This window comes from Bufo gargarizans, chromosome 11 (genome assembly GCF_014858855.1).
Source record: "Bufo gargarizans isolate SCDJY-AF-19 chromosome 11, ASM1485885v1, whole genome shotgun sequence".
Taxonomy (NCBI): Eukaryota; Metazoa; Chordata; class Amphibia; order Anura; family Bufonidae; genus Bufo; species Bufo gargarizans.
In genome coordinates this window covers 17,301,572-17,320,470 of record NC_058090.1, presented here as the reverse complement: position 1 = coordinate 17,320,470, position 18,899 = coordinate 17,301,572, and the positions used below count along the sequence as shown (strand labels likewise).

The following is an 18,899-nucleotide window of genomic DNA, read 5'->3' as shown; positions in this document are numbered from 1 at the left end:
GAAAAAAAAAAACTAACATCCAATCATTCAGAAATTCTGGGCATCTAGTTCTTGTGCAGGATGAGAAAAACATGGCTGCTCCCTTTCCAAAGCCGCGCCGCCCCTGTACACCGTTTACATGTGGCGTTGTAGCTCTGTTCTGTTGAAGTGAATGGGAATGAACTGCAATGCCACAGACAACCTGTAGACAGGGGTGGCGCTACTTTTTGGAACAAAGCGAGTCACTTTAAGTGACCATGCTTTTTCCTATTCCATACAATCTCTGAAGATCAGCACCATTAGAACGAGCAGGGATAACTGCATCCTGCCTTTTGTTTTTCAACTCCCTGGTTTTTAAGATCTCCGCTTTCTGTCAGCGTATGGGAACATCCATTTACGTGCAGTGGTTGAAACCCATAGCGTTTACAAAACAAAGCACTGGTAGAACAAGTCATGCAGCTTTGGAAGTAGCGGATGATGCAAGGCAGGGGTCAGCAACCTCCACCACTCTAGCTGTAACTACTATTCCCAGCATGCACACTCACTCAGCTGTTCTTCCGTAGAAGTGAATGCAGCATGCTGGGAGTTGTAGTTGGAGAACAGCTGGAGTGCCAGGTGTTGCTAACATCGGATGTAAGGGATGAGGAATAGAAACACAAAGTCAAGTCCACAATGTACAATGATTAAAGGGGGTGTCCGCAAAGAAGTGAATGACGTTAAGCAGCAATACCGCACACAACCTGAGGACAGGTGTGGCGCTGTTTTGGGAAAATAAAAAGACGTTTTTTTCTAATCCCGCACTAACCAGTTAGCGTAATTTACATTCAATATGCTACTATCACTTTAAGGCCTCATGCACACGGCCGTTGTTGGCTCGGATGCGGACCCATTCATTTCAATGGAGCTGCAAAAGATGCGGACAGCACTCCGCGTGCTGTCCGCATCCGTGGCTCCGTTCCACGGCCCCACAAAAAAAAATAACATGTCCTATTCTTGTCCGCGATTTGCGGACAAGAATAGGCATTTATATTGCTGGCGCCCGTTCCGTAAATTGCGTACGGCAACACGGGCGCCTTCAGTTTTTTGTGGTTTGCGGACCGCAAAAAACGTCACGGTCGTGTGCATGAGGCCAAAAGGGGAGTTTGTTCTTGTAAATTTAGTATTTTTTGTTGGAGGGTCTATATCATTACACGTTTTAAATTGTTTCTGGAACATCTGATCATCCGGCGTGGACTGTGTTTTGGAAATCCCGGATTAAAGGACTTTTTTTGTACTTAATTCTACACATTGGGAGACTTTTAGACCTAAATCTGTCCGTCAGAACGCGCCCCTCGCAGAGATTTTACAATCGATTCTCGCATCGTTTGCACTTCAGTTCTGTTTTAATCTTTTACTTTTCTGGTTTATGTTCCTTTCATTTAATATCGGGGCCTGAGATAAGTGGGCGTACTAGTTCGGCAACTGCTGTGAAACAACAACTCCCAGCATGCTCCATTACCTTCTGTGGTTGTTCCACAAAGAACAAAGCGAGTGTGCATGCTGGGAGTCGTAGTTTCACCACTACCGGAGTTCACTGGACTGGATGACAGGGACGGGGCCCCCTGTTACCACCATGGGTGGGTATTGCAGAAGCTACAGAACAGTGATCTCCAACTCGTAGCTTTTCAGCTGTTGCAAAACTGCAACTCCCAACATGTCCTAAAAGTAGGGAGCTGTAGTCTTGTAACCGCTGGAGAGCACTGCTCTAGATTACTGCCATAAACGGTGCTTTTTTTTTAAAATTTTATGGCAGGCCCCCCCAACTATGCACATTTCAGGGTCTAGGACAGGTGTTGGTAACCTCCGGCCCTCCAGCTGTTGTGGAACTACATTTCCCAGCATTTATACTCTCACTTGGTTGTTTTCAAAACGGCTATAGAATTTTCAGGCACATTCTGGGAGTTGTAGTTGCTAAACCCTGGTCTAGGACAAGGATAAGCAACCTCCGGGACTCCAGCTGTTGTAAAACTACAAATACCAGCATGCGCCATTCATCTCTATGGGACCTCTGAGAACAGCTAAGCAAGTGTGAATGCTGGGAGTTATAGTTTCACAACAGCTGGAGTCACAGAGGCACCCTATCACTGCCTAGGACATGGGTCAGCAGTTGTTATAAACTACAGCTCCCAGCATGCTCAATACACTTCTATTGGAATTTTAAGAAGAGCCAAGCAAGCATGCATGCTGGGAATTGTAGTTTCACAGGAGATGGCGATTGCCGACCCCCTGCTCTAGGATATGTACTGGTGGTTGCAGTGTCCTGTAGCGGACGTCACCGGACGCGGAAAATGCAAAATACTGAAAAGCACTTTATAAAACTGTACAATAGCTGTATATACGACGACGTGCCTGGAGACTCACCTGTTCATTTTTCGGGTACTTATTTCTGTATTTATTTATTGGTTGTCTTCATTCTGCCAAGAAATAAAATAACAGAACTTCATGTGTCGGTCTGCTTCTTGGGGTAACACACCAGGGGTTAGTGCAATGGCTCAAACATTAATATAGAGATCTACGGTAAGAATCCTGCAAGCAGGAACATCGCAGGCAGTGCACAGAATCCAAGTCTCCATTGGGTTCCCAGTCCTCTGTTTGCATCAGTCTGTGCCTGCTGCAGAACATCTTGGGCAAGACAGCGGCGCCCAATACCACTACTACCCCTCACCGATCCTGGAAGAGGGAGTGTGGAGCTGTGACCCTTCTAAACCTGCCCACCCCTCCCCTGACATCTGCCATAGAGCAGGTCTCAGAATGGGCCCCTCGAAGTGAAGGGAAGCACGGCCAACCCCATTCACTAGCTAGAGATGAGCGAATTTACGGTTATGGAATTTGTTCACTGGTAAAAGGTGAATTGCGTTACGGATTCCGTTACCACGGACCATAACGCAATTCTATGAGGGAATGCTTTTAGAGGCGTTCCGTTATTCATTGTATAACAAGTTCTGCAACTTTCTACTAAACTTTGCCTTACAGTTCCTACCATTGTAAAGACGCTGTCAGTGAACGGAACCCGTCTGGTCAGAGCTCTCACAGCTGCAGTCACAATAGATCCAGTACAGACACGTACTTAGTGGCATATTCAATACAAAAGCAGAGGTCCAGAAAATGTTGAAAAATATTTAGGGAATTATTTTTATTTTTTTTATATTTGTGACAACTGTAATCGTATACTGTCCGGGGGTTAAAGGTGTTGTGTCCCCTCAGACATTGATGACATAACAGACAGGTGCAGGTTCCACCTCTGGGCCCCACGCCTATGTCTAAAACAGAGCCCCCAAAGTGAACGCCCTGTATTAATTTCTTTGGGTGTTTTCAAAAATGGCAGAGCGCTGGCTCGGGTATTTTTGAGAGTCCCATTGAAATGAATGGAGAGCGCACTGCGCAAGCGCAGCCACTGTGCCATTTGCCTCAATAAAACTGACAACAGTCACCTATTTCTGAAACTCCTATAGAAATTAACAGCGGGCAGGCGCACAGAGGTGGAACCTGCAACTGTCTGAGCGATATGCCAAAGTCTGAGGCGAGAATGCCCCTTAAACTCCATGCCGTGCTGCAATAAATGCCGTATTTCAGGACAGGATCTAGAGGTGGAACATGTAACAATAAGGCCTCATTCACACACACGTGGATTTTCCGTCCTGCCGATTGCACGGCGTCATTGGTTGTTATGATGTCGTGCGCTTCGTGCTGCTGTAAAGTAATACACTTATGATCTATAGGAGTGTATTACTGTACAGCGGTGGCGGCACAAAGCGCACGGCGTCAAAGCAACCAATGCTGCCGTGCACTCAGCAGGTGGTCCGTGAAAATCCACGTATGTGTGAATGAGGCCTAAGGTAATGTAGAGCGCCTTGTGAATGAAGACCAATGAGAGGTCACAAACTTTTTGGAGTTACTCCGTGCTGCGGGGGGCACCGCTACTTTGTATCTCAGGAATGTGGCAGGAATCTTGTCCACTCGTGACAATAAGGATGGAGGCAGGCGAGGGGTTATATAGACTGAAAGAGCACCTGTCGGCAGGATCAACCCATGCTGCCTGGTAGGGTGGATCCTGGGTAGTGTTGAGCGAACTTGTGTTTTAAGTTCAGCGTCTAAAGTTCGGGTTATCGAAGAATCGCGTTATGGATTCCGCTACTACAGACCATAACGGAATTTAGAATCCATAACCCGAACTTTAGACGCCAAACTTAAAACACAAGTTCGCTCAACACTAATCCTGGATTAACAATCGATTTTTACAACGCATGTATCTCAATAAGCAAGAATGCCTTACTGGGGTTGATCCTGCTGGCAGGCGCTCTAGAAACTTTCCATCTAGAGCTACTTCTCATCACAAAAAACACGTAGAGATGAACGCAGAGCTTGGAAATTAACGAGGCCTCAGCAGTTATAGAGGCAGTGATAAAATCTACTGCCAGATGCCCTGCATTCCTGTGAAGGTGACTTCTCTGCCAGTTCTCACCCGGGCAGGTCGGTTCCATCTGCATCCAGATCATTGCACTCGTACTATGCAGGGTTGGAAGTGCCAAATCACATGGACAGGGTAAGGCAGATGCGAGCGCAGTGCTCCTCTTAGGTGGGGGCGATGCTGCTGCCTAGTCTGGCAATCAGTCCGCATACAAGTAACATTCAGCCTCGACATGCAAACTCCAGAATGAAAAGAGGTTGTTCCCCGATATCAACTTATCCCCCTAAGCACAGGGAACAAACATCTGAATAGTGGGAGTCTGAACGCCAATACCCCCACCGATAAGGGGATGAGCTGACATGGTGGCACAACCCTTCTGAAAGGTGCCCATACAAATTAGTGGCAGACCGTCTAATATGTATGGGGAGGTCTCCACCTGACAGCAGCCTGTTCCCCTCTCCCCATTGAGAGCACCTGCCAGCTCGGCCAAGCAATTGGCTCAGTGAGTTTAAGACTGGACTATAAGGCGGTTTTATGTAGCAGTAACAAACTGATCCCCTACACAGCGCGCTGGCCAGACCCTAGGTGACGGCACAATGGATTATTTTATATATGATCTAAAATAGAGGATAATGACAGATAAGGGTCTAAGAATTGCACAGGGACAAAAAATAAATAAAAAAATATAAAAAAATTCTAAATCGTTATAAATAATTCTTAACACTTTGGCCCCTGCACAGAATATTATAGAGCTTGCTGCGATTTTCACGCAAAGCACAAGCGGTGTCCCCTGCACTTTGTTTGACAGGACCAGGTGTGATGATGTTTTCACAGCTTGTCTGTCAAAGTGCAGAGGGTGCTACAGCTGCAGAGAGCGCAGCCTCTAGGTGTAAGGGAAACACCCCCGTTGCTCCTAGAGGCTCATTTGCATATATTAAAACCTCAACTGCTGTTTTCCCTGCACTTTGACAGAGACAAGCTGTGAAAAAAGATAAAATCACTGCCTGGCCCTGTCAAAGTGCAGAGGTAGTTGCAGAGAGAGCAGAGCCTCTAGGAGTAATGGCAACTCCCCCGTTGCTCCTAGAGGCTCATTTGCATATATTAAACATTATTTTTCTCAGCAGTGCGGGCACATATGAACATGGGACCAACACAGATGCCTTCAGCTGCCAAGTGGACAAGTAACAGGTCAGCCAGTGTCATAGGTACAAAACTGCTGACAGATGCCATTTAAGAAGCTATCTATTGATGTCGCTGGGGGAGATGATTTTGGGAGTCTCCCCCCCTCCCTCTATAAGGCAGAATGGAGAGCTGATGATGTGCAAGAGCAGCGCCCCAGCCCATGCGTGCATTACATGCATATTGTGCAGCAGATTTCACCCTCTTATTTGAAATAAGTGAAACCTGCAACGTGAAATGCTGCGGACTGGAAGATCTGCACCACGACCTCCTCCACAAGTGAGCACGAGCCTCTGACCCCGGAAATAAGAACGCCATACAAAATACTTTATTTTTTTATTTTATTTAACCAACGATATATTAAAGGGATTCGTATAAATGAGTAAAGCTGGACACCTAGTGGATAATCAATGAGCACACTTTGCTTCCACTGTGACCCTCACGGCCTCAGAAGTGACAGTATACATCAAGGTCACGGTGACGATATGCATTCTGCCCATAAAGCCCAATCAATTACATGCCGGTCCATTCATTAACCCTTCCTATACCCACAGATGTGCAAATTATTATTTTTTTTAGCCAGTGACATGACTTGTAACAGCACGAAGCTCGGGGCGACCCGCCATCAACACCGTTTGGCAGAACAGAGCACGAAAACAAACCATGGTGACTATATATAAAACGGCAGAAGAAGGTGAAGGTCTTCAAGTGCTAAAAACAGGGGGGCAGTGGCAGAGCCCGAAAAAGGAGGAAACTCCACCAGTAAATACGTCCTCTTCTTTCAAAACTATATCCATCCCCTCATTAGTCATATATCTGCCTCTGGGAAAGCTGGATCACAAGCGACCATAGTTATAGCAGCAAATCTGGTGATGGAAGAACGGCCAACATGGGGGTGCGCAGCATTCTGAACGGAGACACTCCGCATCAACGGATGCTCAGTGCTTAAAGAGGAGCTCGCCCCGCTCCTGACATGTCTGCTTTAGTCACTACTTGCATCCCCCATGGAATAACCATTCTGGAGCATCTATTATTCTTATGACTGTGTTGAGCCATTCCTCAGTTATTCCTACTTGAAGTTTATGGCAGCACAGATTGGACAGCGAGACCGTGCAGCGACGGACCCCCGACCCCCTCCCAAACTGGCAATACCCAGCTGCAAATTCATTAGTAAACTTCTAGTAGGAATAACAGAGGAAGAGCACAACATAGACTTCTATGAATGGATGCTGAAGAATGGTTATTCCATGGCTAATGCAGACGTGTCAGGAGAGGAGACCAACCTGAAAAGGGGCAGTGACGGCAGCCATATTGGTTTTTACCCAGCTTTTCCCAAAAACAGAACTAAGCTAGGGATGAATTAAACCGAATCGACATGGCAGAAGAGGAAGGACCTTATCATATTTTGTGTGGGCTTCCCTTTAACAAATGCTATGTCAAACGCAGGGATGAAGAGGTTAATTGTTTTTGAACTTAAAAAATAATTCATTAGATTAGAATTTTAACGAAGGATCCAATTCAAGTAATTACAAGTAAACTGTTAAAACTTCCAACATAAACGTCATTGACCTAAAAACATTTGCTCTCCAGTGTTATATGTGACGCAGTATCGCCAACATATGCCGTCACCTACTGCTCGCCGGGGGTCAGGACCCCTACAGTTAACCGGCGCTGTGGTCCCTTCAGATTATCCCTGCACAGCGCCATCCCACTAGGTGGCTGGGAGCGCTGCTGTGCAGGGAAAATGCTGAATGGATCTCTGTCCTGGTCTGACGGGCGTTCCAGAGGTGGACAGACAATGATAGGGATACCCCTTTAAACGCCCGCTTCAGTTCGCATTTCCAGGGCCGTTTAGGAATTTAAATCTGATGGTTTACGATTCACTGTAGACACTGGCGTCCACCAAGAGGTCAGCCATGTCAGACCCGCCCTGCACAAGTAACATCTAATAATTCAGTGGAAGGAAGTGGTTAATATCACGGCTGATGCGCTGAGCCCCGTTCTGTGGATCTATTACGGCTCGCGATTCTGGCGGTGGAAATGCTCCGGACCGGGCAAAGTGCACAGGCTTCTTAGCAGCATAAGAACTTTAGCGGCCGGCTCTCGTAGCAGCGCTAGGTCAGATTACCTCCCACTCGTCTTCGAAGTCGGACTGGGCCAGGATGTTGTCAGACTTTAAAATGGGCGGGTGGTGGCTGTAGGTCTTCGTAAGACGCTGGAGGAGGGACCCGGTGTTGCTCACGCCCCAGAGCTCGTCCTGGGGGGTCACTGAAAAAGAAGAAGACCACAAGTTATCAGCAGGCGGATGGGTTTAACTCAGGGATGCTCAACCTCCGGCTCTCCAGGTGTTGTAAAACTACAACTCCCACTGTGCCCTTCTATAGGCTGATAGCTGTAGGTTGTCTGGGAATGATGGGAGTTGTAGTTTTGCAACAGCCGGAGGGCCGCAGGTTGAGCACGCCTGGTTTAACTGATTAAAGGGGTTCTCTGAGATTTACATATTGATGACCTATCCTCAGGATAGGTCATGGATCGGAGATGGTTGGAGGTTTGATTCCTGGCAGCCCTGCCGATCAGCTGTACGAAGAGGTGAGCGCCTAGGCCGGTGACGTCACGTTCATAGTCACATGGCCTAGGCGCAGCTCTGCCCCGTTCAAATTAATGGGGATGAGCTGCAATAGCCTCCCGCTAAATCGGCAGGGGCGCTGATCTCATACTGATGACCTATCCTGGAGTTAGGCCATCAATATGTAAACCCTGGAGAACCCCTTTAACAACCGCCCATTGTCTCTTAATGTTGCTGCTTGTAACTGCCTCCGTCTTATCTTTAGAAGCCTACACGGGGTATAAGGTCACTGCCTCCATTGCGCGATCATATGATCGCCAGACCCAGAAGGTCCCATGTGCAGTACAACCCACTGCCTCTTCAGGCTGCACAGACCGGTGCTGGGTCCCTCCCGCCTCAGAAAGAAGTACAAGTACACATGCAGCATCATTTCAAAAAGATTCACGACAACATAAAGACCGTAAGTTAAGCATTATCTGTGCATCGAGAGGAGGAAACAGCGAGAACTTGTCACTGCTTCGTCATCTCATAGGTATCAAGGATTGCACGCAGAACGGCGTCTACATCCTCTTACCCGTTAACCAAGACATATTTCCCGGGATTTTCTTCCAGTAGTCTCCGGCTGCGTTCTTGTCTGTAATTCCGTAGCGTCTGGCTATGTCTCCATTCGGACACAGGGCCCAGACGGTTCTCGAGCTCACTGCCAGCTGACACGCCTGCAAACCTGTGGAGACAGACAACTAAAGCATAAAAGGCTACGAACAACCAATGTTCTCGCCGCTCCAATGCGTCTAAAATAAAAATTAATCCACTGTGTGAATAAAAAAAAAAAAAAAATTCCGTTTTATGTACACAGCTCCAAGGCAGCGCAGACAAGCCTGGTGCTTAAATCCCTTCCGCGTGTCTGCCGGATATAAAGCCGAGGGAGCTGAGCAGCACATCAGACTACGCAGGATATGTTCGTAGTCTGCAACCATGGAGACGCAGCTCGGCATGACAGCTGTATACGCCAAACACTTGGATATTTGTAACAAAGACTATTTGTGGTTTCAATTGTTTTGTTTTTTGTCACTCAGTGACCCTAGGTAGAAATGCTGCATGCAGAGTTTTGCAGCAATGTCTCAGGCAGACATGTAAATGATTACAGGTGTGGTCAGATTAGACATTGGGTCTTACACAAGAGGCATAAAAGTGCTTCACCCACTGCTCAAAAAAAAAACACAACACACAGAGGCTACTTTTAAGGGCTCATGCACACGGCTATTCCCAGCGTGGCCGTATTGCGGGCACTGGCCGTGTGCACCCCGCATTCACTTGAATGGGTCTGCAATCCGGGAGATGTGAACATGTTCTATTTTTTATTTACTGTGCGGACGGATCACGGACCCATTGAAGTTGAATGGGTCTCGATCCGTCCTGGCCGCCACACTGATGTTTACCGTGCATTCAGGACAGCAAATTGCGTTCCCCAATGCACGGAATGGCCGCGTGCATGAGCCCCAAGCTAGTGTACCTCATGGTGAGGCCTCATTGACTGCTAGACATGCCTCTATGACACACTCGAAGGCATTTTGACCCAGCTGACAGGCAGAGAAGGATCATCATCATGTTTTGATGAATTTCCCACCATCTAGACTGTTCTTACCCAGCTGTCAGGAGGTGTTGGGAGGAGCGGTTACGTGAAGGTGGACGGCCCAGACAGACCGCCATTAGAGAGGATCGTTTGATCCACCAAAAAGCACAAGCGGCTCCAACAGTTTCGTTGCACCTGGCCTCCCAACACCGAGACCAGTGGGAGCAAAGCAGTCAGAACCAGAGCTGTGGAGTCAGAGGCAATTTTGGGTACCTGGGGTCGGCAAAAATGAACCGACTCCGACTAAATTTAAATTGGAATAAAAAAAAAAAAAAAAAGTTTAAATGTCCCAATTCACAAAAGTTATAATTACGTCTCTACTGTAAGAATAAAGGCCAATGCATGCAGTGCGTCACGTTACCGCAAAACTAACACGTTAAGTCAAATATTTCCCCTAGAAGGGCATCCCAGAGCTATATGGCCACGTTCAGCAGCAAGTGAATGTATCTCTGGCACACAGTGTCGGTGCCAAGATACATCTGCCCACAGACACGTGGTCTAGCAAACACGGGCAGGGCAGGTGCATGACTTACTGCCCACTGGGTGAACCTTCTGACAGCCGTCAAGCATGCAACCCGTGGATTTGGTGTTACTGCACGGATTGCATGCAGGCCTGCCTCTTCTTCTCCTCCTCCATCCTCAGTCTCCTCCTCGGCTGACTCCTCCTTTTCCACTGCTACCGCCTCTTCCGCTGCTCCCCCCCCCCCCCAGGAGGATGGTGCCTGGGGGGAGGAGGAGGAGCAAGAAGAGCAGGCTTTAAAAACTTTTCTGGGATCCCTGGTGTTGTCCGTGGATGGGGGGAGGAGACCGAGGACGACATTCTCCTGGGCGATGAGTAGGAAGGAGCCAGGGAGCTCCACCGCTTCCAATTTCATGCAAATGGGGGCCTTCATGCTCCCCGTATAAAAAGCATAAAGGGCAAGGTCCAGTACTGGGTGGCAACATACTTAGACCCCGGTACAAACACAAAATGGCATGTTACCAGCATCACAGAGGGCTGTCAGAATGCAGCATTTCCAGGCCTTGCTGCGAGAGATGCTGCATTCTGCTGTTGCGGGCGCTGGCAGAGGAATTTTCACCAGCGAAACAGGTGCGGGTACCAATCCTACCGCACCTGCAAAAAGAGGGTGGTTTGAAGATTCTTTGGATATGAGATCATTCTTGCAGCCAACCCATCGACAGCCACCCTCCGGATCCAGCCTCATAGAACGCCTAGACCGACAGCTGTCCGACTACATCGTGTTATTGGCCGATGTGGACGCTCTGAGAAGCGAGGGACCCCTGGACTACTTGGTGTGCAGGCTTGACCTGTGGCCAGAGCTGGCACAATTTCCCATGGAACTCTTGGCTTGCCCCTCGTCCAGTGTCCTGTCCGAAAGGACGTTCAGCTCAGCGGGGGGGGATCGTGACCGATCAGCGCACCCGCCTAGCTCACGACAGTGTGGACTACCTCACATTTATAACAATGAATGAGGCCTGGATCTCGGAGGAATTCAACACCTGTGACGACCACGTTTAATTGAATTTCACCTATTACCACAGTTTTTTTTTTTTTTTTTTTCAAGAGGGGGGATTTCGTTAGCCATGTTTTTAATCCAATTTTATATTTTTAGTTCTTTTAAACATATGTATTTGACCTGTATTTGTACTGACCTGAAGTAAAATCTATATCCAATGACCGTCTAATATACTGTACCTCCAGCCACATAATCACTTCTTTTCTGTCAGATGAATGCCTAATGTTTGGGGCCTGTACTCCCCAGGGCAGATTTTTGAGAGTTTCCCTTTAAGACGCATAAAAATGGCCCCTGATTAAAATACATATTGTTTGTGGGAGTTTTTGCCATTGATCCCCCTCTGGTTTGTCACTGTCCATTTTGTGGGACGATTTGTGCTCTTCTAGTAAGTATTTGTTGGCTGCAAATATGACCTAAAAGGTTTTTCCGGTTCGCCTGCAATTAAAGTGAATGGGGCCTTCCGCGAACTTGCGGTTTGCGAACATTTGATCGCGTTCGCGAATCGTCCCGGCCAATGTTCGTCCATCACTACTTACCAGGTACATGCTCCCAGTCTACTCCAACGGGCATCTCCTCGGTGATGCCAATCCTTACGTAAACATTGCACTTATTGTCCAGTGTCCACAGCATGTTGTCATTGGGACTGGAGTAGACATTTATCAGGTTGATCCCCACGGGCTGCAAAAAACAATATCACACTGTAAAAATACACAGACGTACGTCTTGGACTTGATTACAGTTCCTGCTTTCCGTCAGTGAATAGAATCCTCACCTAGTCTTGTTTGCAGCAGCAGACAGTTTGCTACAATGTATTAATAGAAGCAATCCTCTGCAATATCATCACTGCAGCAGGAATGGCAAAATGTTACCGCTGCGGATCTGATCTGAAATCCGTAGCAAAATCTGCATGTAGATTGTGCTGCAGGAGACAATGCCAACTTCAACCCCCATACCATGCATTTCCAACACTTAATTGGGGTCATTTATCAAACTGGTGTAAAGTAGTTTGATAAATGACCCCCAATGAGCATGCTGAAGATGTGAAAATCCGCATCATGCTCAGTTTCCTGGCAAGTATTGTATTGTAGCATGCCACATTTGCGAGAGCCACAGCAAAGGCGCACGTGCCTAAACCTACCCATGGCAAGGACTCTAGAGGTGCAGATTCACAGGTACATTGCAACAAATCCTCAGCGGTGCAAGTAAGACTAAGGATGTAAGCAAAAACATTTCCTTTCACTGTCAGCAAGCAGAGACCTTGGTCGCTGTGTCCCTTTAATATCCCCGGAGGCAGCAGTCGGCAGACATGGCCAGCTCGGGTCTTTCCTGCGAGCACCATTTGAGGTTACGGTTATATTTAGCAGCCATCACTGGTGTTTATACACAGTTCTGCGATTCTCCAGAAGATCTCTGCATTACATCAGGTATGATGCGGGGGTCATGTGGAAAGTATGCCGCCAGCTGGGTGCAGATTCTCGGAATACTTTAATGTGTTGTGAGGCAGAGCGCGTCGGCTCGGTGCTGCGCTTTCTGGATGCAAATACTATTTCTTCCCCATCCGTTCCTTATATACACACATCCAATTTCCATATCAAAAATGCAAAATGTGAGCAGGAAATACTGGCAGGGGTGTATGTACATAAAGCTTGAAGGGGTTTGCCGGGACTTAAGAAGTAACTAAACTCTTATTCAAACTTTTTGTGTGTCGGGATTAGCGGAGCGAGCTCCTGCCTGTGCCCGCTCAGCTTAGTTTATCCTGGCATAGCACATGGTTTTTGGTATGCCAGAAGGGGCACAGGCAGGAGCAGCAATGTGTGCTCCCGCCCCATTTCTACAGTCAGCGACATGCAAATAGAGAATTTAAAGCAATTTAGAGAAAAATAAATAAAATCTGGATTTTTGGTGCCAATTTAGTAAAAAAAAAAAAAAAAGGCAAAATCCATAGTATATTAGAAAAAAATATTTTAGGGCGTTGGGATATTAAAAAAAAAAATTTAAAAGTTGAATTAAAAGTTTAGCTACTCTTTAAATATTGATGAAATATCCTTGGGATAGGTTATCAATATGTGATGCACAGGGATAGAAAAAAGAAGTGGTCACTACACCTGTGCACAGGTAGTGTCTGGTTTTGCAGCTCAGCTCCACTGCAGTGTGCGAGACTGAGCAGCAATACCGCACATAACCTGTAGACTGGTGTGGCGCTGTTTCTGGAAGAAGGCGGCAATGTTTATTCTAATCATGCACAACTTCTTTGTCAATTGTATAATGAAGAGTCCTGCAAATCTCAAAACCTGTTTTGATTTCAAATTCCTTGCCATTGTCAAGAACTCTGCTTTCTGTCAGTGTCGGGTTAAAATACCAGTGGACTGTAGGGACAGCCCAACAGTCCTTTACCTTATGCATCGGACGGACTTTGTTTCCTGGAAGATAAGTGGTGCCCGATATGTTTGGCAGCCATTTATCTCAGCACATGCACACTGCCGGAGTTCTGCTCTCTTATGCTTATATGCATCTAAAATGGGTTTAGTCCAGAATCAGAAAAACATGGCTGCTTTTTTTTTTTTTTTTTAAACATTGCCCTACCTGTCCACAGGCTGTGTGTGGTATTGCAGCTCAGCTACATTCACGTCAATGGAGCTGTAATATCGGACAACCCATGGACGGGGTGGCACATTTTTCCCTCTTAAAGCAGCCGTATTCTTCAAATCCTGGACAAACTGTTTAATAGGTTGGACAAAGAACCAATGCCCTGTTATTACCTGTATCGGGGGCTCAATCATGATCCATGCAGGCAGCATCATACTTGGATTGAGCGGCTGGGTCCCCACTCGGAAGTAAATGACTCCGCTGGTGTCACACGCCCAGACGTGCTGGTTGCCGCAGGACAGACTGCACAGCTTGACCGGACCTGCGCAGAGCAGAGAATATGTGGGTTCATTAGACATCGTGCAGCATAAAATATATACAGTCCTGATCAAAAGTTTAAGACCACTTGAAAAAATCCTTTTTAGCATGGCTGGATCCTAACAAGGTTCCAAGTAGAGCTTCGACATGCAACAAGAAGAAATGGGAGTGAGACAAAACAGTTTTTAAGCATTCAATGTAATGAAAACAACGAATAAACTGAAACAGGCTGTTTTTCAGCTGATCAAAAGTTTAGGACCACACCTCCAAAAACAAACTAAACCCCCCAAAACAGAAATCCAACTTCCAAACATGAGCTCAGTAATGAGTAGCTCCGCCGTTATTGTTTCGGCATGCTTGATGCAAGCTTTTCCATGAGGTGAGTGGGAACATTTCTCCCAGTGGTGAAGACGGCCGCACGAAGGCCATCTACTGTCTGCAACTGTTGTCCATTTTTGTAAACTTCCCTTGCCATCCATCCCCAAAGGTCCTCAATTGGATTTAGATCAGGGGAACTCGCAGGATGGGCCAAAAAAGAGTGATGTTATTCTCCTGGAAGAAGTCCCTTGTCCTGCGGGCATTGTGTACTGTAGCGTTGTCCTGTCGAAAAACCCAGTTGTTACCACACAGACGAGGGCCCTCAGTCATGAGGAATGCTCTCTGCAACATCTGGACATAGCCAGCGGCCGTTTGAGGCCCCTGCACTTCCTGAAGCTCCATTGTTCCACTGAAGGAAAAAGCACCCCAGACCATTATGGCGCCCCCTCCACTGTGGCGCGTAGAAAACATCTCAGGTGGGATCTGCTTGTCATGCCAGTAACGTTGGAAACCATCAGGACCATCAAGGTAAAAAAAAAATAATAAATAAAAAAAATCTCAGAGAATAAAACTTTCTTCCACCTTTGAATGTCTCATGTTCGGTGCTCTCTTGCAAAGTCCAAACGAGCAGTTCTGTGGCGTTCAAGGAGACGAGGTCTTTGAAGACGCTTTTTGTTTTTGAAGCCCTTCAGTCTCAGATGCCGTCTGATGGGTATGGGGCTGCAGTCAGCACCAGTAAGGGCCCTAATTTGGGTCGAGGATCGTCCAGTGTCTTGACGGACAGCCAATTGGATCCTCCGGCTCAGTGCTGGTGACATTTTTTGGGTCTAACACTTGACTTTTTTGTTCCATAACCCTCAGGATCATTTAAGAAATTCCAAATGACTGTCTTACTGCGTCCCACCTCAGCAGCGATGGCGCGCTGTGAGAGACCCTGCTTATGCAGTTCAACAACCCGACCACGTTCAAAAAGGGAGAGTTTTTTTGCCTTTGCCATCACAACGTGTGACTACCTGACAGAAAATGACAATTAATCCACATCTTTGCACAGATTTGGCCTTTTAACGGCATGTGGTCCTAAAATTTGGATCAGCTGAAAAACAGCCTGTTTCAGTTTAATCGTTATTTTCAATTAATTGAATGCTGAAAAAAAAAATCTATGTCTCACTCCCATCTCTTCTTGTTGCATGCTGAAGCTCTACTTGGAACCTTGTTAAGATCCAGCCATGCTAAATAGGATTTTTTGCCATTTTTCAAGTGGTCTTAAACTTTGATCAGGACTGTATGTACATACACATCTATATGGAGGATCTTCAGCATTTTCCCAGTGTATATCCCCTTCATGACCTCTGCCTTTTGTTGTCACCGTTTCAGAAGGTGCCACTTGCTTCTGTGAGCACCCCGACTCTACAAACCAACTGTACCTAACAGCTCCGGTTCTCAGAGGAGCCTCTCTCTCTCCACTGTCTGGGTCAGAGAAAGCTCCCATCCTGGCTATTAAACCTTTCATTGCCAGTCTATGACCACAGCATGGTCACATGGGATTTCCTCCTCTGATTGGGTCCCAGTGATCTGATCAGAGGTTGGGTAAGCCCTCTGCAGTCATCCCAGGGGACCTACAACGGACCCAAGGGCTATAAGTACAGTAACCTGTGTAGTGGCGTCGCTAGAGGGGGGGCAATTGCCCCCCCTATGTTGTCCCTTGCCCCCCCGGGTGCCCCCCCCCCCGCTGATTCCCCAGAGTGAATACTAATGAGCGCTTCCATTATGGAAGCGCTCATTAGTACCGAAGGACCAGGAAGTGGTGAACGCTCTGTACTCACCACTTCCTGGTCCTCGGCTGTCGGCTGTGCAGGGCTGCACACAGCGTGAGGGCGCTCTGTGACCTCACGCTGTGCGCGCCAGTTTAGAGCACAGTCGACTGAGGAGAAAATGGCAGGCGGCGTCCGTCCAGGAACAGGAGAGGTAAGTGTTTTTATTTTTTATTTTATAAAAAATGTGGCTGCTGGGGGCATTATGGGGGCTAATAGGAGGCATATAAGGGCTAATTGGAGCCATATGGGGCATTTGGAGGCATATTTGGGGGCTAATTGGAGGCATATATGGGGCTAATTGGAGGCATATTTGGGGCTAATTGGAGGCATATTTGGGGCTAATTGGAGGCATATTTGGGGCTAATTGGAGGCATATTTGGGGCTAATTGGAGGCATATTTGGGGCTAATAGGAGGCATATGGGGCTAATTGGAGGCATATGGGGCTAATTGGAGGCATATGGGGCTAATTGGAGGCATATGGGGGCTAATTGGAGGCATATGGGGCTAATTGGAGGCATATGGGGGCTAATTGGAGGCATATGGGGGCTAATTGGAGGCATATGGGGGCTAATTGGAGGCATATGGGGGCTAATTGGAGGCATATGGGGGCTAATTGGAGGCATATGGGGGCTAATTGGAGGCATATGGGGGCTAATTGGAGGCATATGGGGGCTAATTGGAGGCATATGGGGGCTAATTGGAGGCATATGGGGGCTAATTGGAGGCATATGGGGGCTAATAGGAGGCATATGGGGGCTAATAGGAGGCATATGGGGGCTAATAGGAGGCATATGGGGGCTAATAGGAGGCATATGGGGGCTAATAGGAGGCATATGGGGGCTAATAGGAGGCATATGGGGGCTAATAGGAGGCATATGGGGGCTAATAGGAGGCATATGGGGGCTAATAGGAGGCATATGGGGGCTAATAGGAGGCATATGGGGGCTAATAGGAGGCATATGGGGGCTAATAGGAGGCATATGGGGGTCATAGGAGGCATATGGGGGCTAATAGGAGGCATATGGGGCTAATAGGAGGCATATGGGGGCTAATAGGAGGCATATGGGGGCTAATAGGAGGCATATGGGGGCTAATTGGAGGCATATGGGGGCTAATTGGAGGCATATGGGGGCTAATTGGAGGCTAATAGGAGGCATATGGGGGCTAATAGGCATATGGGGGCTAATTGGAGGCATATGGGGGCTAATAGGAGGCATATGGGGGCTAATAAGAGGCATAATGGGGCTAATAAGAGGCATAATGGGGGCTAATAAGAGGCATAAGGGCTGATATGGGGGCTAATGAGGCATAAGGGCTGATATGGGGGCTAATGAGGCATAAGGGCTGATATGGGAGCTAATGAGGCATAAGGGCTGATATGGGGGCTGATATGAGAGGCATAATGAGGGCTAATGAGAGGCATAATGTGTCATCCACAGATGCCCCCATAACAGTGTGTCTTCCACAGATCCACCATAACAGTGTGCCTGTGCACTGACGAGAGACAGAAAGAAGGGGAAAGAATCCGTGGAAGCAAGCAGAGGACAGCACAGCAGACGACTGAATAGCTTCTTTTGTAAGTAAATTGCTTTATTATAACTGTATCCCTGCATATCGCAATTCACTCGTATTTTGTAATCTTATTGATATATACTTATTTTGTTTGTGCCCCCCCATTTTTGACTGTGGTATCTTTGTGCCCCCCCTATATATTGTTCCTAGAGTCGCCACTGAACCTGTGTTACCTTAACCACAGCCGGTGCCGTAGAGCCACAAAGCATAAGCATACCGGAATATTCGAATACATTGTAAGCATTAAATATATAATTTTTTTTTATAAGAGACAGTAATTCCTCAATGGGATTTAAATAAAAATAATAAATAAAAATGTAAAAAAAATGTTTTTAAAAAAAGCTATTTTGCAAATACATTTTATTGTGCATACGAAAAAGCCAAAAAAACAAAAAAATACTTATTAGGCATCCACACAACAAAAATAATCTGAATAATATGTACACTATAAACAAGTTAAAAAAAAAAAAAATCAAAAATTGCCTTTTCTAGATATGCGACGCAAGGGGGAATAAAAAATAATAAAAAATAAAATATATAAAAACCATATGTGCTCTCAAACAGCACAAACAAAATCCAGATTCTCCCGCATAAAAGTAGGCCTTATACAGCCATGCCAATGAAAGTAAATGGCCGCTTAAAGGGGTTGCATCACCTCGACCATTGGCGACTTATCACTAGGATAGGCCACCAATGTCAGATAGGTGCGGGTCCCAGAGCTGGGATCCAGACCTTTTTCTAGAATGGAGCACCCGATGTCCAGGAGAGCGCACCACGCGCACACAGCCACCCAACATTCATTTCTATGGGAGCACAAAGAATAGAGCGGCGTGCTCAGCTATTTTCAGAAGTGCCACAGAAATAAACCGAACGTGCACCGCGCCCACCGCTCCTTTCGCTTCCATGAAACTGTTGGAAATAGCTTGATTATTTTCAGCACTTCTATAATGAATGGAGAGCGGCCGCGCC

The 18,899-nt window shown here is 46.9% G+C and overlaps 1 protein-coding gene across 2 annotated transcripts in view; it reads right to left on the bottom strand.

Annotated features, from left to right (window-relative positions):
* Window positions 1-5,926: 5,926 nt before the first annotated feature.
* TECPR2 (tectonin beta-propeller repeat containing 2) overlaps window positions 5,927-18,899 on the bottom strand; it is a 60,999-nt gene continuing 48,026 nt past the window's right edge. For both annotated transcript variants that reach the window (XM_044271569.1, XM_044271570.1), the window contains exons 17-20: window positions 14,081-14,229; window positions 11,858-11,999; window positions 8,746-8,895; window positions 5,927-7,873 (exon numbers count right to left, since the gene is read on the bottom strand). In XM_044271569.1, the coding sequence (XP_044127504.1) occupies window positions 7,725-7,873; window positions 8,746-8,895; window positions 11,858-11,999; window positions 14,081-14,229 (590 nt within the window). In that variant the 3' untranslated portion in view covers window positions 5,927-7,724. The remainder of the gene's footprint in view (window positions 7,874-8,745; window positions 8,896-11,857; window positions 12,000-14,080; window positions 14,230-18,899) is intronic.